The sequence below is a fragment of the Oncorhynchus nerka genome, linkage group LG20, assembly GCF_034236695.1.
Source record: "Oncorhynchus nerka isolate Pitt River linkage group LG20, Oner_Uvic_2.0, whole genome shotgun sequence".
Classification (NCBI taxonomy): Eukaryota; Metazoa; Chordata; class Actinopteri; order Salmoniformes; family Salmonidae; genus Oncorhynchus; species Oncorhynchus nerka.
Window position 1 is genome coordinate 64999672 of NC_088415.1, and position 19826 is coordinate 65019497.

The 19826-nt window shown below is 42.3% G+C and overlaps 1 protein-coding gene across 3 annotated transcripts in view; it reads right to left on the bottom strand.

The window, feature by feature from the left end:
• The window catches only part of spidr (scaffold protein involved in DNA repair), an 80938-nt gene that overhangs the window by 43120 nt on the left and 17992 nt on the right, over positions 1-19826 (bottom strand). For 2 of the 3 annotated variants that reach the window (XM_029623451.2, XM_029623452.2), the window contains 3 exons: positions 13415-13668; positions 8904-9007; positions 4863-5151 (listed from right to left, as the gene is read on the bottom strand). In XM_029623451.2, the coding sequence (XP_029479311.2) occupies positions 4863-5151; positions 8904-9007; positions 13415-13668 (647 nt within the window). Of the gene's footprint in view, positions 1-4862; positions 5152-8903; positions 9008-13414; positions 13669-14260; positions 14361-19826 lie in introns of those variants that run through there. The other variant, XM_029623453.2, reaches the window with a different exon arrangement.

Sequence of the window (19826 nt, forward strand, 5' to 3'; positions counted from 1 at the left end):
ACAATAATTTACCAGACAATGTCCATCCTTTGAAAGCAATCCATCTAATTCAGATCGCATTATTTCTCTAAGTGTTTATTATGTGGATGATACAAAGGTCTGACTCAATATTTATTTTGATGTGACATAGGTAATAACATGGCTTATAGTTGACTCAGGGTCAACTGCAGTCTCTGTGGCTTCAGCTTACATGTGCCAGCCTGCCTCTGACTGGTGATAAGATGGAGGAGCCAGGGTAATAAAATCACACTTCATACAATGTAGACTACAGTTGCTTTCAATATTACAAATTTGATATTTGAGGTAATTGAGTCAACTTTAAAAAAAAATATGTTATCTAATATTCAGTAGGTGCACATTTCTGGTAGTGTCAATCATCAGGAAATTATAAATAATAACTTGTTTTAAATGTTGTCCAGAAGTGAACAAGTGCACACACTATAGTTCCACACGTGCAATGTTTTAGTTATCATTTAGCCTAAGACTTATCAATGTTAATAAAGCCTATTAATATAAAAGGGTGCTTCATTACACTCAATTAGTGTCAGTATTAAGGTTTTGAAAAACCTATTTTCTACATTTAATCTATCAGTGTCAAGGCTATCCTAAAGGAGCAACAGGAAGTGTGACCCTGCACAGTGCAGGTGACTGTTGGGAACTAGTACACGTTCACTACGTGTCATCAGACAGGTAGTTAGGTTAAGGAGCGGCTGCTTTCGTCAGAGGCCGAGTCAGTGAGGTGAATAATGTCTGCAGGTATTTCCACTCTGCTGCTGGCTGTCTGTGCACTCTGCCCACTCACAAGGAGTGGGAGGCGGAAGGAGGGAGGGGCCCGGCCCACTCAGTGAAGGAGTATGGGGGAGGGAACAATTCACGTGTCACACAGGAAGCCGATAAGACAAAAGATCAATTTTACAAGCATCGCTAATTTGATGAATTCCTGGGTTTTTCCACTTCTGGCTGTTCTTTTTGGCTATTGTTATAGCCTCGCTACTGTTATTTTTCACTGTCTTTTTTACTGTTGTTTTTATTTATTTACTTACTTATTGTTCACCAAATACCTTTTTTGAGTCTGTAAGTAAGCATTTCACTGTTGTATTCCGCGCACGTAACAAATCAACTTTGATTTGAAATGTAAGAGAATGAATGGCTACGAGGTTCAGCATTAGGCAAATAAGCTAGATTAATAGTTGGTCTATATCTCATTACCAAAATATGAAATTGGGTCTAAAGAACAGATTCTGTAGGTTATACACTGAAAAAAATATATATAAACTCAACATTCAACAATTTAAATGAGCTACAAGAAATTAGTTATAAGGAAATATATGAACTGTATATAAGGTTTCACGTGACTGGGCAGGTGTACAGCCATAGGTCCACCCACTTGGGAGCCAGGCCCAGCCAATTAGAATGAGTTTTCCCCACAAAAGTGCGTTACTACATACAGAAATACTCCTCAGTTTCATCAGCTGTCCCGGGTGGCTGGTTTCAGACGATCCTGCAGGTGAAGAAGCCGGATGTGGAAGTCCTGGACTTGCGTGGTTACACGTGGTCTGCGGTTGTGAGGTCGGTTGGAGATACTGCCAAATTCTCCCAAGACATTGGAGGTGGCTTCTTGTAGAGAAATGAACATTCAATTCTCTGGCAATAGCTCTGGTGGACATTCCTGCAATCAGCATGCCAATTGCACACTCCTTCAAAACCTGAGACATCTGTGGCATTGCACATTTTAGAGTGGCCTTTTATTGTCCACAGCACAAGGTGCCCCTATGTAATGATTATGCTGTTTAATCAGCTTCTTGATATGCCACACCTGTCAGGTGGATGGATTATCTTGGCAAATGATAAATGCTCACCAACAGGGATGTAAATACATTTGTGCCCAAAATCTGAGAGAAATACGCGTTTTATGTATATGGAACACTTCTGAGAACTTTTATTTCAGCTATAAAAAAAAACGGGACCAACACTTTACATGTTAGGTTTATATTTTTGTTCAGTATAAATGATTGATTTTGCTTTCAATAAGTCAGTGGGGGACTACTCTTCTCCACTGCTGGTGAAAAACAATACAGAGAAAAGAGAACTGCTATGATATTGCTAAACCACTGATACACTACACTGTGTGTGTGTGTGTGTGTGTGTGTGTGTGTGTGTGTGCGCAATAAGAGCCGCATGTGTTTTCAATCCTGTCCTCTTGACTTCTTCCACTCTGTTCCCAAATGCTCCAGAAAAAAAGCCCAGTGTTTTTACCCGGGCCGGCTTGCTGGAAATGACCTAACTACTCCACTGCCAGGAAGAGGAATCCGAAGCAGCATTCCCTGGAGCAGCTTTTGACGTCAGAGTACAGAGTAGGCCCTTGGACTTCTGCCAGGCCAGCTCAGAGCCTGGATATTCCAGAGCTGCATGCTGGACTCCCAAACTAAACCCCCAACAGCTGGAACCAGCCTCTATCTTGCGCCCCAACAACTTCACACACCCCAACTACTCTGACTGTGTATACACTACACCATTGCATAAGTTCCAGTAACGCATTATAACACATTTTGAAACAGAAAGTACAGGTAGGCCTATATTAGAAAATATAATTGAGATTTACATTTAACATTTTAGTCATTTAGCAAATGCTCTTATCCACAGTGACTTACAATTAGTGTATTCATCTTAAAGGGATAGTTCACCCAAATTAACATTACAACATGGCATTGGTTTCCTTACCCTGTAAGCAGTCAATGTACAAGGTATGACAGCAATGCATGGTTTGGTTTAGTTTCCCTGGCACTGTTTTCACATGCAAATGTTTTAGCATTCAAGTCATGTGACTGTTATTAGCACTTTTCACACATATTCAAATCATCTACAGTGCATTCAAAGTATTCAGCCCCATTGACTATTTCCACATTTTCTTACATTACAGCCTTATGCCAAAATTGAATCATCAATCATCAATCTACACACAATACCCCATAATAACAAAGCAAAAACAGGTAGACATTTTTAAACATTAAAAATAAGACTGGGGCCTTCTGAGTGGCACAGTGGTCTAAGGCACTGCATCGCAGTGTTAGCTGTGCCACTAGATATTCTGGTTTGAGTCCAGGCTCTGTTGCAGCCGGCCGCAACCGGGAGACCCATGGGGCGGCGCACAATTGGCCTAGCGTCGTCCGGGTTAGGGGAGGGTTTGGCTGGCATGGATGTTCCTATCCCATCGCGTACTAGTGACTCCTGTGGCGGGCCAGGCAACCAAATCAAAATCAAATCAAATGTATTTATATAGCCCTTCGTACATCAGCTGATATCTCAAAGTGCTGTACAGAAACCCAGCCTAAAACCCCAAACAGCAAGCAATGCAGGTGTAGAAGCACACAACCGTCAGGTGTAGTGTTTCCTCCGACACATTGGTGCGGCTGGCTTCTGGGTTAAGCGGGCGTTGTGTCAAGAAGCAGTGCGGCTTGGCTGGGTTGTGTTTCGGAGGACGCACGGCTCTCGACCTTCGCCTCTCCCGTGTCCGTACGGGAGTTGCAGCAATGGGACAAGACTGTAACTACCAATTGGATACCATGAAATTGCAGATTATTTTTTATTTTTTTATAAAAACTGAATTATCACATTTACACAAGTATTTGAACCCTTTACTAAGTACTTTTTTGGCAGCGATTACATCATTGAGTCTTCTTGGGGATGCTACAAGCTTGGCATACCTGTCTTTGGGAAGTTTCTCCCATCCTTCTCCGCAGATCCTCTCGAGGTACATTTGTAAACATTTCTAAAAACCTGTTTTCGCTTTGTCATTATGGGGTACTGTGTGTAGATGGATGAGGGGAATGTTTTATTTAATCCATTTTATAACAGGGCTGTAACGTGGAAAAAGGGAAGGGGTCTGAATACTTTCCAAATGCACTGTATAAGTGACTGTTGCGCTTCACAATCAATTTGAGATACTTTTGGATGATTTGGACATGGTGCGTGAAAAATGCTAATATCGGTCCCAAGACTTTAATGGGATTTGTGCCACAAATGCTAAAACTGTAGTATGTGGAAACAGTGCCAGGGAAACTAAACCAAAACATGAATTGCTGTCATACCTTGTCAATAGACTGCTTAATGTGAGTACTTTTACACAATAATGTGAATATTGCGGACAGTCAGATTAATATAATCATTTGAGTAAAATGTTTACATTCTCTGGAAGAAGAAATATTTCCCAAATAATCCTGTTTACATGGACACATCTGAAATCAAGCTACCCGATGGCACTGATAAATGCAGAAAATCTAAATAAGCATTATACCACAGCAACCGTGTTATATTTGGGAAGCATATTTGATTCGGAGTTCGGACATATAAAGTTTGTATGTGAAAACTACTTCTAAGACGCATTCATTCAGTAGTTCTGAACTCTTCACTTGCGCTGAAGAGGGAGGCTCGCTCGGCTAGTGCTAGCACAGGCACAGATCAAATACACTGGAACGCCTTTTATTGCTCAGAAAATCAGGTGTTTTAAAACGCCATATGCTTACTTTGATTTTGACCTCACGCCGATTATGATCAGTATAACTTTGCAATTTGGGTAACTATCCCTCTAAGATAGCTAGGTGAGACAACCACATATCACAGTCAAAGTACATTCTCCCTCAAAGTAATTATCAGCAAAGTCAGTGATAGTAGGAAAAGACAGTAGAAAATAGGAGAAGATAGTAGAAAAGACAAGTGCAGGAAACGTAATGACTACAGTTTTTCTGCATGAGGAAGATGTGTAGATAACATAATGACTTGGGCATTTCCGCTTTTAATATTACATTTTTTACTTGACACCATAACTTTGCATTATTAACTATTGCAGACTAATGCTCTCTCACCATGGTGGGTATATATGGATGAGGTCTCGAGGCACAGGCATGAGCTGAGCAGTCGTCTCCTTACTGAACAGTACCAGGACCCGAGCTCCGTTTCTGGTGGAGAGAGGGGGGGTGTGGTCCGTAGCAGAGGGATTGTGCTGTTCAGGTCTTGTCATAGTGGTGGTGGTGTTGGATGGAGGCCTGTGGTGGCCTGTAGCAGGGGGGTGGTGTTGCTCACACAGGGCCAGCTGCATGCAGCTCTCCTCCTGGACTGACAGGACCTCCAGTACCAGCACCCCAGGCTTATCGACTGGAGGAGAGACAAGAACAACACAGATGGTGTGTGATGTGAGTGTCTATGTGGGTCACTTGCCTCACAGGGTTAGGGTCAATTCAGTTTTCAATTAAGGAAGTTAAATAGAAATTCACTTCCTGGATCTGAAAAAAGTATTCCAGAACAGTTTCACTCAGTGTCACTCATAATGTAATATCTCTTATGACAGTGATTATGTGAATTAATAAAGTAGGCTATAACTATTATGAAATGCAGAAACTGGAAAGCTCATACATTCAATGAGGTTCTTGCAAAATGCAATTGGGTCAATCTTGTGTGCCTGCCGCATCCAGCAAGCTGAGAGTGGCTCTAAAGAACAAAACATGCCCAACGTCCCAATTCAAACAAACCTGTCATAAACAAATAAGCAGAGTGTGACTTAGCTCAATGTAATGTGTGTGTGTAACACTGACGATCTATCATGCCGTTTGTGATGTGAATCAAGACCATATCAGTGCACTCCAATTCAATGCAAGACAAAGCAGCTCTACGTTGGAGTATGTAACTATCACTGATGTTTGCCTGAGGGGATTGTCAACAGGAGAGTAAATCAAAGTCAGCACTAAGTGGAAGGAATTGTTAGAACATGTATCATATCCAGAGAAATGTTCCTCCATTTGGCACACAAGACATACTATAATACTATACTGAACAAAAATATAAACGCAACATGCAACAATTTCAACGATATACAGTTCATATAAGGAAATCAGTCAACTGAAATAAATTCACTAGGCCCTAATCTATGGATTTTACATGACTGGGCAGGGGTGCAGTGATGGGTGGGCCTAGGCCCACCCACAGGGGAGCCAGGTCCCAGCCAATCAGAATTTGTTTTTACCCCAAAAGGGGCTTTATTACAGACAGAAATACTCCCCCACATTTCTCCAGCATGCTAGCGGCCATTGAAGGTGAGCATTTGCCCACTGAAGTCGGTTACGACGCCAAACTGAAGTCAGGTCAAGACCCTGGTGAGGATGACGAGCACGCAGGTGAGCTTCCTTGAGATGGTTTCTAACAGTTTGTGCATAAAATCTTAGTCTAGGTAACCCCCAGTTTCAACAGCTGTCCGGGTGGCTGGTCTCAGACGATCCTGCAGGTGAAGAAGGCAGATATGGAGGTTCTGGGCTAGCGTGGTTACCCGTGGTCTGCGGTTGTGAAGCCGGTTGGAAATACTGCCAAATTCTCTAAAATGAAGTTGCAGGTGGCTTATGGTAGAGAAAGGAACATTAAAGTATCTGGCAACAGCGTTGGAACATTCCTGCAGTCAGCATGCCAAATGCACGCTCCCACAAAAACTTGGCATTGTGTTCTGACAAAACTGTGGCATTTTACTGTACCCAGCACAAGGTGCACCTGTGTAATGATCCTGCTGTTTAACCCGTTTCTTGATATGCCACACCTGTGAGATGGATGGATTATCTTGGCAAAGGAGAAATGCTTACTAATAGGACTGTAAACAGGACTGAGAAATAAGCTTTTTATATGCACGTATGTAACATTTCTGGGATCTTTTATTTCAGCTCATGAAACATTTACGTGTTGCGTTTATATTCGTGTTCAGTATATAACAATGATAGTGAACCCTTTATTAGTGGGCAGGTGAATACAGGAAAGACTGAATGGAGTCCTCTTTCTGACCTGCAATAAACTAATCAATCTAAAGTTGAATAGTGTGTGAAGAAATAACATCAATGACTGACGCACACACTTTTGCCAAACACACACACAGCTTATTCTCGTGAGGATGAACATGCTTGTTATAGCTGGTGCTGAGCGGTTATTGGTTTTTGAGATTGGTTCAGTTTCATTTCAATTATTAAAAAATCATTTAAATTAAAAAAACATTAAATGCACTATTCATTGTGGGTTGACTGCTGTAACACAGAATAAAACTATTAATAAAAGTCCCATGATAGTAATGACTGCTCATCACTTTGTTTTATTTGATGACTTTATTTCATTCCAAGTCATCATCTCATCTCTATAGAGCTGCTGTCAGACAAAATCAATCTGACTAGTTCTGCAAAGTAAATACGGCATACTTTTATGACTGCTGAATACCAATTATCAATCACTTAGATACTGTACTTTCAGGTAGATACTGCACCGTGCAAAGCAACTGCTCTCGATCCCTCTTGATTGCGCATTCTTGTCTCTTATGTATCATACAACAAAAAAAACACAGATCGGCTAAGTAGGCACGCAATGGATTATGATCGTTGTAGTTAGTTTATAGCAGAAAACATGTTAATTATGTTGAATATTGGCCGGTTGGAAACTATGAGTACCTACTAAATCACACAGTTTGTGCTTCATCTAAAGAAACTGAGCAACGAGCACACAATATATATATACATATATATTTATTTATTTATTAATGGAATTCATCATTAAACTTAAGTTTTAGTTGTTAATCGCTCAGCACTAATAATAGGTGAAGCTAGTTGTGTTGTAATAACTGCCGGTGTTATTGTTTAAGTGCAGGTGCTCGTAAATCAAGGTGAGAAAGTCAACAAACAAAAGTGCCAACACTAGTACGCAGTATAGCACACAGAACATTGTTATGATCCAGGACGAGGGCCAAATACTCTCACTAGATGTCACAAGTCTAAAAATGAGGCCAAGTTAGAGCAAACTTCTTCTCCTTAACATTCTATTTTCTACAAGTTCTTCTCGCACTCTGATGAAAGACAATCAAGCCATCTAACTGACCTACAGACTGAACGGGAGTTGGAAAAGGTAGACGTTTTTTTTTTTGGTTGTTGTTTTTTTCCACGATCAACTGTCACATTAAAATAGTGGTTTAACCTAATTATCTAGGAGCCAATGACAATGAGGGTAGACTCATGCTTTGGTAGCACCATGGAAAGAAAACATAAGTCAGTAAGCAGAGTGCTTCCTGTCACCTACATACTGGCCCCGACCAAACAAATTCACTGCTGTCACAATTATCAACGAGCAACCAGCACTTCCTCCACGCGCTCCAGCTCCAGTCTTCACGTGACCACAGATCTGAGCAGAAAAATCACGCCTGCCTGAGAGATTGACTTCTGTCTCAGAGAACGCATCAAATCAAAGTTAATCTTGAACCATTAACGGAGAATACTTAGCGTATATAGGAATGTGTGGTAACGGTGATTGGGGATCCTTTCATAAGCCCGTCTGGGTTTCTATATTCGCAGAGCACATGGTTACTTCTGCATGTCTGTTGCTGTTTCTCAGTTTTACATGTCAAATAAAAAGCTCTGTAGCCTAATACCTGTGCCTATAGTGTAGTAATGGGGAGAGAAAAAAAACCATACAGTAACAAATCAGGATATTATTTTTGACAATATATCGTATCGTTTTGACCATCGCATTACTATTTTTGCGCCAGTTAGTTGTATCTTTACCAAAAGTTCAGTATTTTTCCTTCATAGCGTCTTGTCCATCTTTTTAAATAGAGACAATTTTGTTTTTCAATCAAAACTAGTTCTCATGGCTCTCTCTTGTCCCTCTGCAGCAGACATACGGTGAGCAATATGTTTGGAACATCAAATCGCAATAAATTTGCAGTGTCGAAACAGAATACATATCGGATCGTGAGAATCGCAATACATATCGTACCGGCACTAAAGTATCGTGATAATATCACATCTATCGTATCGTGAGGTCCCTGGCCACTGCCAGCCCTACTACAGTGGTGTCAAACACGGACTTGTGCGTTTGTTTGTTGTCTGTATTACCTGTGGCTGTAGTAGAAGTGTGAGAGATGGACTGGTGCCTCCAGAAGCTGATGGCTGACCTCTGTCTGCACTGGAGTCGGTTCAGTCGCTCCGCCATGCCGCCACTGTAGGAAACACACACACAACGTCAATATCCTCAAGAATACTGTATAAACAGCGCTCAATACAGGCTAAGGTACTTTAAATCGATTTTAAAGAAGTGGACATTATTCTGTGCTGTGCATCCAACTGTGCAGTGCACCCAAGCCATAGACTGCTACCATCAAGCAAATGGTACCAGAGCATTTGTTCTCAGACCAACAGCCTCTGAGACAGCTTCTACCCCCACCCCAAGCCATAAGACTGCTAAATAGTCAATTAAATGTTACCCAAACTACCTGCACTGACTATCTTCCACTGAAATGTCACACACTCACTAGACCATGTATATACACTGAACAAAAACATAAAAACGCAACATGCAACAATTTCAACAGTTTTACAGTTCATATAAGGAAATCAGTCAATTGGAAAAAATTAGGCCCTAATCTATAGATTTCACATGACTGGGCAAGAGCACAGACAATCAGAATGAGTTTCCCCCCCAAAAGGGCTTTATTACGGACATAAATACTCAGTATCATCAACTGTCCGGGTGGCTGGTCTGAGACAGTCCCGTAGGTGAAGAAGGCAGATGTGGAAGTCCTGGGCTGGAGTGGTTATACGTGGTCTGCAGTTGAATGTACTGCCAAATTCGTGGCCGGTTGAACGTACTGCCAAATTCTCGAGGCCGGTTGAACGTACTGCCAAATTGTCTAAAATCACGTATGGTAGAGTTATTTGCATTCAAATCTCTGGCAACATTTCTGCAGTCAGCATGCCAATTGCACACTCCCTTGAGACATCTGTGGCATTGTGTTGTATGACAAAACTGCACATTTTAGAGTCCCCAGCACAAGGTGCCACTGTGTAATGACTATGCTGTTTAAATTAGCTTCTTTATATGCCACACCTGGCAGATGGATGGATTACCTTGGCAAAGGAGAAATGCTCACTAAACAGGGATGTAAACAAATTTGTTCACAATGACAGAAAACATTTGTGCATATGGAACATTACTGGGATCTTTTACTTCAGCTTGTGATACATGAGGCTAACACTTTACATGTAGCATTCATATTTTTGTTCAGTATACAGTGCATTTGAGAAGTTTTCAGACCCCTCGACTTTTTCCACATTTTGTTAAGTTACAGGCTTATTCTAAAACGGCTAAAATAATTTTGGGGAATAAAAAAATTAAACAGAAATACCTTATTTACATAAGTATTCAGATCCTTTGCTATGAGACTTGAAATTGAGCTCAGGTGGATCCCGTTTCCATTGATCATCCTTGAGATGTTTCTACAACTTGATTTGAGTCCACCCGTGGTAAATTCAATTGATTGGATATGATTTGGAAAGGCACACATCTATCAATATAAAGGTCCCGCAGTTGACAGTGCACGTCAGAGCAAAAACTAAGCCATGAGGTCGAAGGAATTGTCCGTAGCGCTACGAGACAGGATTGTGTCAAGGCACAAATCTGGGGAAGGTTACCTAAACATTTCTATAGCATTGAAGGTCCCCAGGAACACAGTGGCCTCCATCATTCTTAAATGGAAGAAGTTTGAAATCAACAAGGCTCTTCCTCGAGCTGGCCGCCCGGCCAAACTGAGCAATCGGGGAGAAGGGCCTTGGTCAGGGAGGTGACCAATAACCCGATGGTCATTCTGACAGAGCTCCTCTGCAGAGATGGGAGAACCTTCAGAAGGACAAACATCTCTGCAGCACTCCACCAATCAGGCCTTTATTGTAGAGTGGCCAGATGAAAGCCACTCCTCAGCAAAAGGCACATGACAGCCCACTTGGAGTTTGCCAAAAAGGCTCATAAAAGACTCTCAGACCATGAGAAACAAGATTCTCTGGTCTAATGAAACCAAGATTGAACTCTGGACTGAATGCCAAGAGTCACATCTGGAGGAAACCTGGCAACATCTATACGGTGAAGCATGGTGGCAGCATCAAGCTGTGGGGATGTTTTTCAGCGGCAGGGACTGGGAGACTAGTCAGGATCGAGGGGAAAATAAACAGAGAAAAATACAGAGATCCTAGATGAAAACCTGCTCCAGAGCTACCCAATAAGACCCCGAGGCTGTAATCGCTGCCAAAGATGCTGAGTAAAGGGTCTGAAAACTGTAAATGTGATCATTTTTGCACTGTACACACAGAGAACCAAATTCTCTCACCCAGCAAAATACTACGTGAATGAAAGTCTAAAATTATTTGGTTTTAAACATAATTATGGATCAAAATTAAAAGTAGAAATCATTTCAAATTCCTTATCTTATGTAAACCCGATTTTATTTACACAAAGCCAGTGGAACACTCGGACATAACTTACAAACGAAGCATGTGTGTATAGTGAGTCAGCCAGATCAGAGGCAGTAGAGATGACCAGGGATGTTGATAAGTGTGAGAATTTCACAATTTTCCTGTCCTGCTAAGCATTCAAAATGTAACAAGTACTTTTGGGTGTGAGGGAAAATGTATGGAGTAAAAAGTGTATAATTTTCTTTCGAAATGCAGTGAAGTAAAAGTTGTCCAAAATATAAATAGTGAAGTACACATTCCCAAAATACATAGTACTTAGTAGTACTTTACACCACTGTGGACAACTGAATAATTTCTGCACAAACTGTAAGAACCCATCTCAGGGAAACTCGTCTGCGTGCTCGTTGTCCTCACCAGGGTCTTCACCTGACCGCAGTTCGGCGTCGTAACCAACTTCAGTGGGCAAATGTTTACCTTCGATGGCCTCTGGCACACTGGAGAAATTAGCTCTTCACGGATTAATTCCGGTTTCAACTGTACCGGGCATATAGCAGACGGACGGGCAAGCGTTTTTTCCTGATGTCAACTTTGTTAACAGAGTGCCCCATTGTGGCGGCGGGGTTATGGTATGGGCAGGTATAAGCTACATTCAACGAACACAATTGCATTTTATCGATGGCAATTTGAATGCACGGAGATACTGTGATGAGATCCTGAGGCACATTGTCGAGCACTTCATCAGCCGCCATCACCTCATATTGTAGCATGATAATGCACAGCCCCATGTATCAAGGATCTGTACACAATTCCAGGAAGCTGAAAACGTCCCAGTTCTTCTGTGTTTGGGATGCTGTGGATCAACGTGTACAGCAGTGTTCCAGTTCACGCCAATATCCAGCAACTTCACACTGCCATTGAAGAGGAGTGGGACAACATTCCACCAGGCCACAATGGGACAACATTCCACAAGGACGTAATCTACAGCCTGATCAACTCTATGCAAAGGAGATATGTCGCGCTGCATGAGGCAAATGGTGGTCACACCAGATACTGACTGGTTTTCTGATCCACACCCCTACCTTTAAAAAAAAGCTATCTGTGACCAACAGATCCATTTCTATATTCCCAGTCATATGAAATCCATAGATTAGGACCTAATTCATTTATTTCAATTGATTTCCTTATATGAACTGTAACTCAGTAAAATCTTTGAAATGGTTGTGTTTATATTTTTGTTCAGTGTACAAACCTCACACACAATACATTGACACTCCCACACACAGTACATACACACAACACACACATGCAGATTGACACCAGACACACACACACACACACACATGCTAATACTCATACTTTGCTTCTTTTGCTCTGTTCTTTATTTTACTCTTAATAATAATAGTAATAATAATATCTATCCTGACGCATAGTCACTTTATCCTGCCTTCATGTACTTATCTACCTCGAACCTCATACACATTGATCTGGTAATGGTACTCCCTGTGTATAGCTCCATTCTTGTATTTTATTTGATTCTCCGTGTTACTACTTTATTCTTATCTTCAACTCTGCATTGTTGGGAAGGGCTCGTAAGCAAGCCTTTCACGGTAAAGTCTACACCAGTTGTACTCGGCGCATTTGACAAATACAATTCTATTTGATCAACTGTAGAAATACAAAGGAATCACAAAGCAGTAGTTTGTCATGGTACTCTGTGGAGAAAGATAGTTAAGACCCTCGGATAAGACAATGACAGTGACATTTGGCACCCACATGTCGTCACCCAGGTGGCCCTTTGATCAGCAGCATCGCCCTGGAAACATCCGCAGACGGTGTGTGTGTGTGAATGTGACTCGAGATGATCATGATGATTATTTCTCTCGCATTGCTTCTCATTATCCAAGAGCTAACCCAGGGGTAGGCGACCCTGGTCCTGGAATGCAGCAGAGACTTAACGTTTTTGATTTACCTGACCTGGAAGACCAAGTGTGTTGAATTTAGGCAATCACAGAACTGATCAATTAGCTCAGTTGGTCGGGTGTGGTGCCGAGTTGGAACACAATCCAGCAGTACACTCCAGGTACAGGGTTGCCTATCCCTGATCGAACCTATTATGAGATCATAAATGATTCTTAAAAATATTTGTTCTTTAGTAGTCGAACCTTTGAAACGTCCTTTTCTTTTTGCTGGAGTCCTCTGGGGTCTTGGAGTTCCTGTCTGTCTGTTTCTGGGGCGTCTGCAGCGCTGCCTGAGCGGACCTGACCCAGTCACTGACTGACCTTCTGCTGCCCTCCCCTTCCCCAGCCTGCAGAGGACATTCAGCCATAACCCCAGCCTCCAGTCTGTTCAGGCTCAGGGTGTCATGGTTCTCTTCCTCTCCATCAGACAGGTAGTCTGAGATGTCAGTGTCTGTCACCTGGGGATGATTAGTCTATTATTATTATTATAATCTTTACACATAACATGATATCAGTGCAATATGTTCATTCCAAAAGGTCATACTTTGGCAGAAGTATTTTCCTTCATTCAAAGGAGTATGTTTTCATCTTAGATCTAACACTTGGGTGCTAATATGTGGCATATCAGCACATATCAAGTGTTGTGTACAATATGATCAAAAACCCTTCTTAAAAACTGTCATCAATGAGGATTAAGGTACACATGTGGAACCATTAAGAGCGGGCAGATAGGAACAAGCCGTTACACTAACAATAACAGAACGCTCTGTCTCATTGGGCACACACACAGCACACCTGAGGATATCAGTTCCCATGTAGAGAAATCCAAAACACTCTCCACCCTGTCATGTGCAGACAAGACTAGCATACCAGCCCCCTTTCCCTGTTAGCTACCCACACCACCCCAGCCTACGCAGCAGCCGAGCAGCGTGCTCTCTTATTTGATTCAACTTGACCCTGCTAGGCGGAGTGCCAGCAGATGTCACACTAACTAGCTAGAGAGCAGGAACACGATGTTCCTGGCCCGTGCTCAAAAATGTGTTCACTCACCCTGCCTGCACGGCACTGGATGCATTGTAAGTAAATACAGAGCTCACACAGCTCTCTCACACAGCCTACGAGGGAGAGGTCCTGCCTCCTAGCTGACATGTTGTTGCTGAACCAACAGTAGTAAAAGGCAAGTTTACAACACTGATTGCACGGCGCAGATGGGGTGCAGGTTATTCACCCTGTCGGCTGCTGATAGCCGAGGCAAACCTGGGTTCAAATACTATTGGAACTCATTCAAATAGTTTGAGTGATCACTTTAGCCTGCCAGTGCCTGGAATGCCAGCCCAGGTGGGTGGAGTTTGTACTTTTGGAGACTTTTCTATCCCACTCAATCAATTACACCTATTTGAAAAATACTTCAAATAATATTAAACCCAGGTCTTGGCTTTGGAGGTTTAGCTTGAGCTTGGGTGTGGATCTGCCTTCATCTGGGAAGTGGCTAGCTGGCTATCCTCATGTACTCTTGAAATAAAGCATCAGTAGGCATGCTGCTCTTCCTCGCTACCAACCACACAGTTCTAGATCAACAATAAAAACGAAATGAGTACTACGCTGGCAAACACAGATAAAGTGTTTGCCAGCGTTTTGTGTTTTGTTCATCAATGGGCATAGCTTTATATGGAACAATAAATCGGTCCTTTTGGATTGAGACCTCAAAGTCCATTTCCTGTTAGATCCAGTTTGATTTACAGTTTGATAGTAACCACCTCATCCTTTGCAGAGAGTAGGAAGTACTAACACTTACCCTTCTGACCCAAACTGTAGTCAAAGGAAAGCAAAATGGATAGCCACTGATCAGAATAGGATAGGGAAACACTAGCTTTTACACCAAACAAAAATATAAACAAACAAGTGTTCGTCCAATGTTTCATGAGCTGACATCCCAGAAATTATCCATACGCACAAAAAGCTTATTTGTCTCAAATTTGGATCATTACACAGGTGCACCTTGTGCTGAGGACAATAAAATGACACAATTGTCACAACACAATGCCACTGGTGTCTCAAGTTGAGGGAGTGTGCAATTGGCATGCTGACTGCAGGAATGATCATCAGAGCTGTTCCCAGAGAATTTCATATTCATTTCTCTACCATAAGCTGCCTCCAATGTACACTACCATTCACCAGTTTGGGGTCACTTAGAAACGTCTTGTTTTTGAAAGAAAAGCACATTTTTTGTCCATTACAATGACATCAAATTGATCAGAAATACAGTGAAGACATTCTTAATGTTGTAAATGACTATTGTAGCTGGAAACGGTTGATTTTTAATGGAATATCTATATAGGTGTACAGAGGCCCACTTATCAGCAATCATCACTCCTGTGTTCCAATGGCATGTTGTGTTAGCTAAATTATCATTTTAAAATGGCTAATTGATCATTAGAAACCCCTTTTGCAATTATGTTAGCACAACTGAAAACTGTTGTCCTGATTAAAGAAGCAATAAAACTGGCCTCCTTTAGACTAGTTGAGTATCTGGAGCATCAGCATTTGTGGGTTTGATTTACAGGCTCAAAATGTCCAGAAACAAAAAAACTTTCTTCTGAAACTCGACAGTCTATTCTTGTTCTGAGAAATGAAGGCTATTCCATGCGAGAAATTGAAACTGAAGATCTCGTACAACGATTTGTACTACTCTCTTCACAGAACAGAGCAAACTGGCTATAACCAGAATAGAAAGAGGAGTGGTGCATAACTGAGCAAGAGGACAAGTACATAAGTGTGTCTAGTTTGAGAAACAGACGCCTCACAAGTCCTCAACTGGCAGCTATATTAAATTGTACCCGCAAAGCACCAATCTCAACGGCAACAGTGAAGAGACGACTCCGGGATGCTGGCCTTCAATATATTTGAAATTGAATGATAGGTAGCCTAGTGCTTAGAGCGCTGGACTAGTAACCGAAAGGTTGCAAGATCGAATCCCTACCCAAAAACACTCACCTAGAGGCGGCGCGCCTAGCGGCCGGAGACATTAATGCAGGGAAACTTAAATCAGTTCTACCAAATAAATATTAATATGTTAAATGTGCAACCAGAGAAAATAAAATCTAGATCACCTGTAATCCACACACAGAGACGTGTCCAAAGCTCTCCCTCGCCCTCCATTTGGTAAATCCGATCACAACTCTATGCTCTTGATTCCTTCTTACAAGCAAAAATTAAAGAAGGAAGAACCAGTGACTATGTCTATAAAAAAGTAGTCAGATGAAGCAGATGCTAAAATACAGGACTATTTTGCTATCACAGACTGGAACATGTTCCAGGATTCGTCCGATGGCATTGAGGAGGACACCACATCAGTCACTGGCTTTAACAATAAGTGCATAGAGGACGTCGTCCCCACAGTGACTGTACGTACATACCCCAACCAGAAGCCATGGATTACAGGCAACATTCGCACTGAGCTAAAGGGTAGAGCTGCCGCTTTCAAGGTGCGGGACTCTAACCCGGAAGCTTACAAAAAATCCAGATATGCCCGGCGACGAAACATCAAACAGGCAACGCGTCAATACAGGGCTAAGATACTACACCGGCTCCGACGCTCATCTTATGTGTCAAGGACTGCAAACTATTACAGACTACAAAGGGAAGCACAGCCACGAGCTACCCAGTGACACGAGCCTACCAGACGAGCTAAATCACTTCTAAGCTTGCTTCTAGGCAAGCAACACTGAGGCATGCATGAGCGCATCAGCTTCAGACCTTTAAACAGGTCAACATACACAAGGCTGCGGGGCCAGACGGATACTAGTACGTGTGCTCCGGGCATGTGCTGACCAACTGGCAGGTGTCTTCACTGACATATTCAAAATGTCCCTGATTGAGTCTGCAATACCAACATGTTTCAAGCAGACCACCATAGTCCCTGTGCCCAAGAACACAAAGGCAACCTGCCTAAATGAATATAAAACCCGTAGCACTCACGTCCGTAGCCATGAAGTGCTATGAAAGGTTGGTAATGGTTCACATCAACACCATTATCCCAGAAACCCTAGACCCACTCCAATTTGCATACCGCCCAAACAGATTCACAGATGATGCCATCTCTATTACACTCAACACTGCTGCCCTTTCCCACCTGGACAAAAGGAACACCTATGTGAGAATGCTATTCATGGACTACAGCTCAGCGTTCAACACCGTAGTACCCTCAAAAACTCATCACTAAGCTAAGGATCCTGGGACTAACCACCTACCTCTACAACTGGATCCTGGACTTCCTGGCGGGCCGCCCCCAGGTGGTGAAGGTAGGTAGCAACACATCTGCCACGTTGATCCTCAACACGAGCTCCCCAGGGTTGCGTGCTCAGTCCCCTCCTGTACTCCCTGTTCACCCACGACTGCATGGCCATGCACGATTCCAACACTATCATTAAGTTTGTAGACGACACAACAGGGTAGGTCTGATCACCGACAATGACGAAACAGCCTATAGATAGGAGGTCAGAGACCTGGCCGGGTGGTGCCAGAATAACAACCTATCCCTCAACATAACCAAGACTAAGGAAATGATTGTGGACTACAAAAAAAGGAGAACCGAGCACGCCCCCACTCTCATCAACGGGACTGTAGTGGAGCAGGTTGAGAGCTTCAAAATCCTTGGTATCCACATCAACAACAAACTAGAATGTTCCAAACACACCAAAACAGTCGTGAAAGGGCACGACAAAGCCTATTCCCCCTCAGACTATTAAAAATATTTGGCATGGGTCCTGCCATCCTCAAAAGGTTCTACAGCTGCAACATCGAGAGCATACTGACTGGTTGCATCACTGCCTGGTATGGTAATTGCTCGGCCTCTAACCACAAGGCACTACAGAGGGTAGTGCGTACGGCCCAGTACATCAGGGCTAAGCTGCCTGCCATCCAGGACCTCAACACCAGGCGGTGTCAGAGGAAGGCCCTAAATATTGTCAAAGACCCCAGCCACCCCAGTCATAGACTGTTCTCTCTACTACCGCATGGCAAGCGGTGCCGGAGTGCCAAGTCTAGGACAAAAAGGCTTCTCAACAGTTTTTAACCCCAAGCCATAAGACGACTCCTGAACAGGTAATGAAATGGCTACCCAGACTATTTGCATTGTGTGCCCCCCTCCCCAACCCCTCTTTTTACGCTGCTGCTACTCTCTGTTTATCATATATGCATAGTCACTATAACCACATCTACATACTATCTCAATCAGCCTGACTAACCGGTGTCTGTATGTAGCCTAGCTACTTTTATAGCCTCGCTACTGTATATAGCCTGTATTTTTACTGTTGTTTTATTTCTTGACTTACCTATTGTTCACCTAATACCTTTTTTGCATTATTGGTTAGAGCCTGTAAGTAAGCATTTCACTGTAAGGTCTCGTACACCTGTTGTATTCGGAGCACGTGACAACTTAAAAATAAAATCTATCATTTATACGCATAAATGTAAAATATATGTAACCCCAAATTAAACCAGGGCTTCAAAGAACAGAAAAAGCTACACTGAAAATAGGACAAACCTGAGAATAACCTAGGCTATAACTCGATAACTCAAACCTTCAAGCAAATCTCCCATTGACATCAAAACCCGATCTTAAGAAAAACGTTCAACTTTTAATGTTTCACATGTTAGGTGAATTCAGCTTTATGAGATAATCTCTTGGTTTCTGTGAGGCCTCAGACCACAAGCCTCCAGTTCAGGGAGGTTAGATAGGTAACCTTTGACTCCCAGATTGCTGATAGCAGCTGTGAAAGTAAGAGGGAAATGGCTACATGGTCTGTGGGGGTGATGATTATCTGACTACATGCGTGAGGCTTCCTCACGAACATTGCCTCGACTGCATTACAACTAACAGAGAACTCCATCAGAGGCACATTCTAACTTGTCAAGACAACACATGCATACAATGTAACTCCAATCCAGTGTGCATACAGCAAACAATCTCAAGCAACAGTATTCCTTTTAACATGGTCTCTGGCAACAGAGCTAGGGCTAATATGTAGCTTCTCGTTGGCCATACATATTTCAGTATCTTCATTAAACATAGGCTTAAGTGCCTTAGTGACTTCAAAAAGTATTCACACCCCTTGACGTATTTCAAATGTTGTCTTAAAGCCTGAATTCAGAATGGATTAAAAATATATATAAAATCATCCTTTTTAAACACAGTACCCCATAATGACAAAGTGAAAACATGTTTGACATTTTTGCAAATGTATTGAAAACTAAATACATAAAAATTACAGAGTCAATGCATGCTCTGTCAAATTGGTAGTTATTCATTGCTAAACAACCATTTCCAAGCCATAGATTTTCAAGCAGATTTAAGTCAAAACTGTAAGTCTGACACTCAGGAACATTCACTCTTCTTGGTAAGAAACTCTAGTGTAGATTTGGTAGTGCTGAGCGATTAACTGCCATTTTGGTTAGTTTAGTGTAGAAAACATAGGAATTAACTACAATGACCATAATCCAATGCACTCGGTCTGTGCAGAGCAGACATGGAGACTGAGAGAAGGGAGAACGTGCAACCTACAGGGATAGAAAGCAGTTGCTTTGAGAGCCTGAACATACATGATCTAAGTGATTG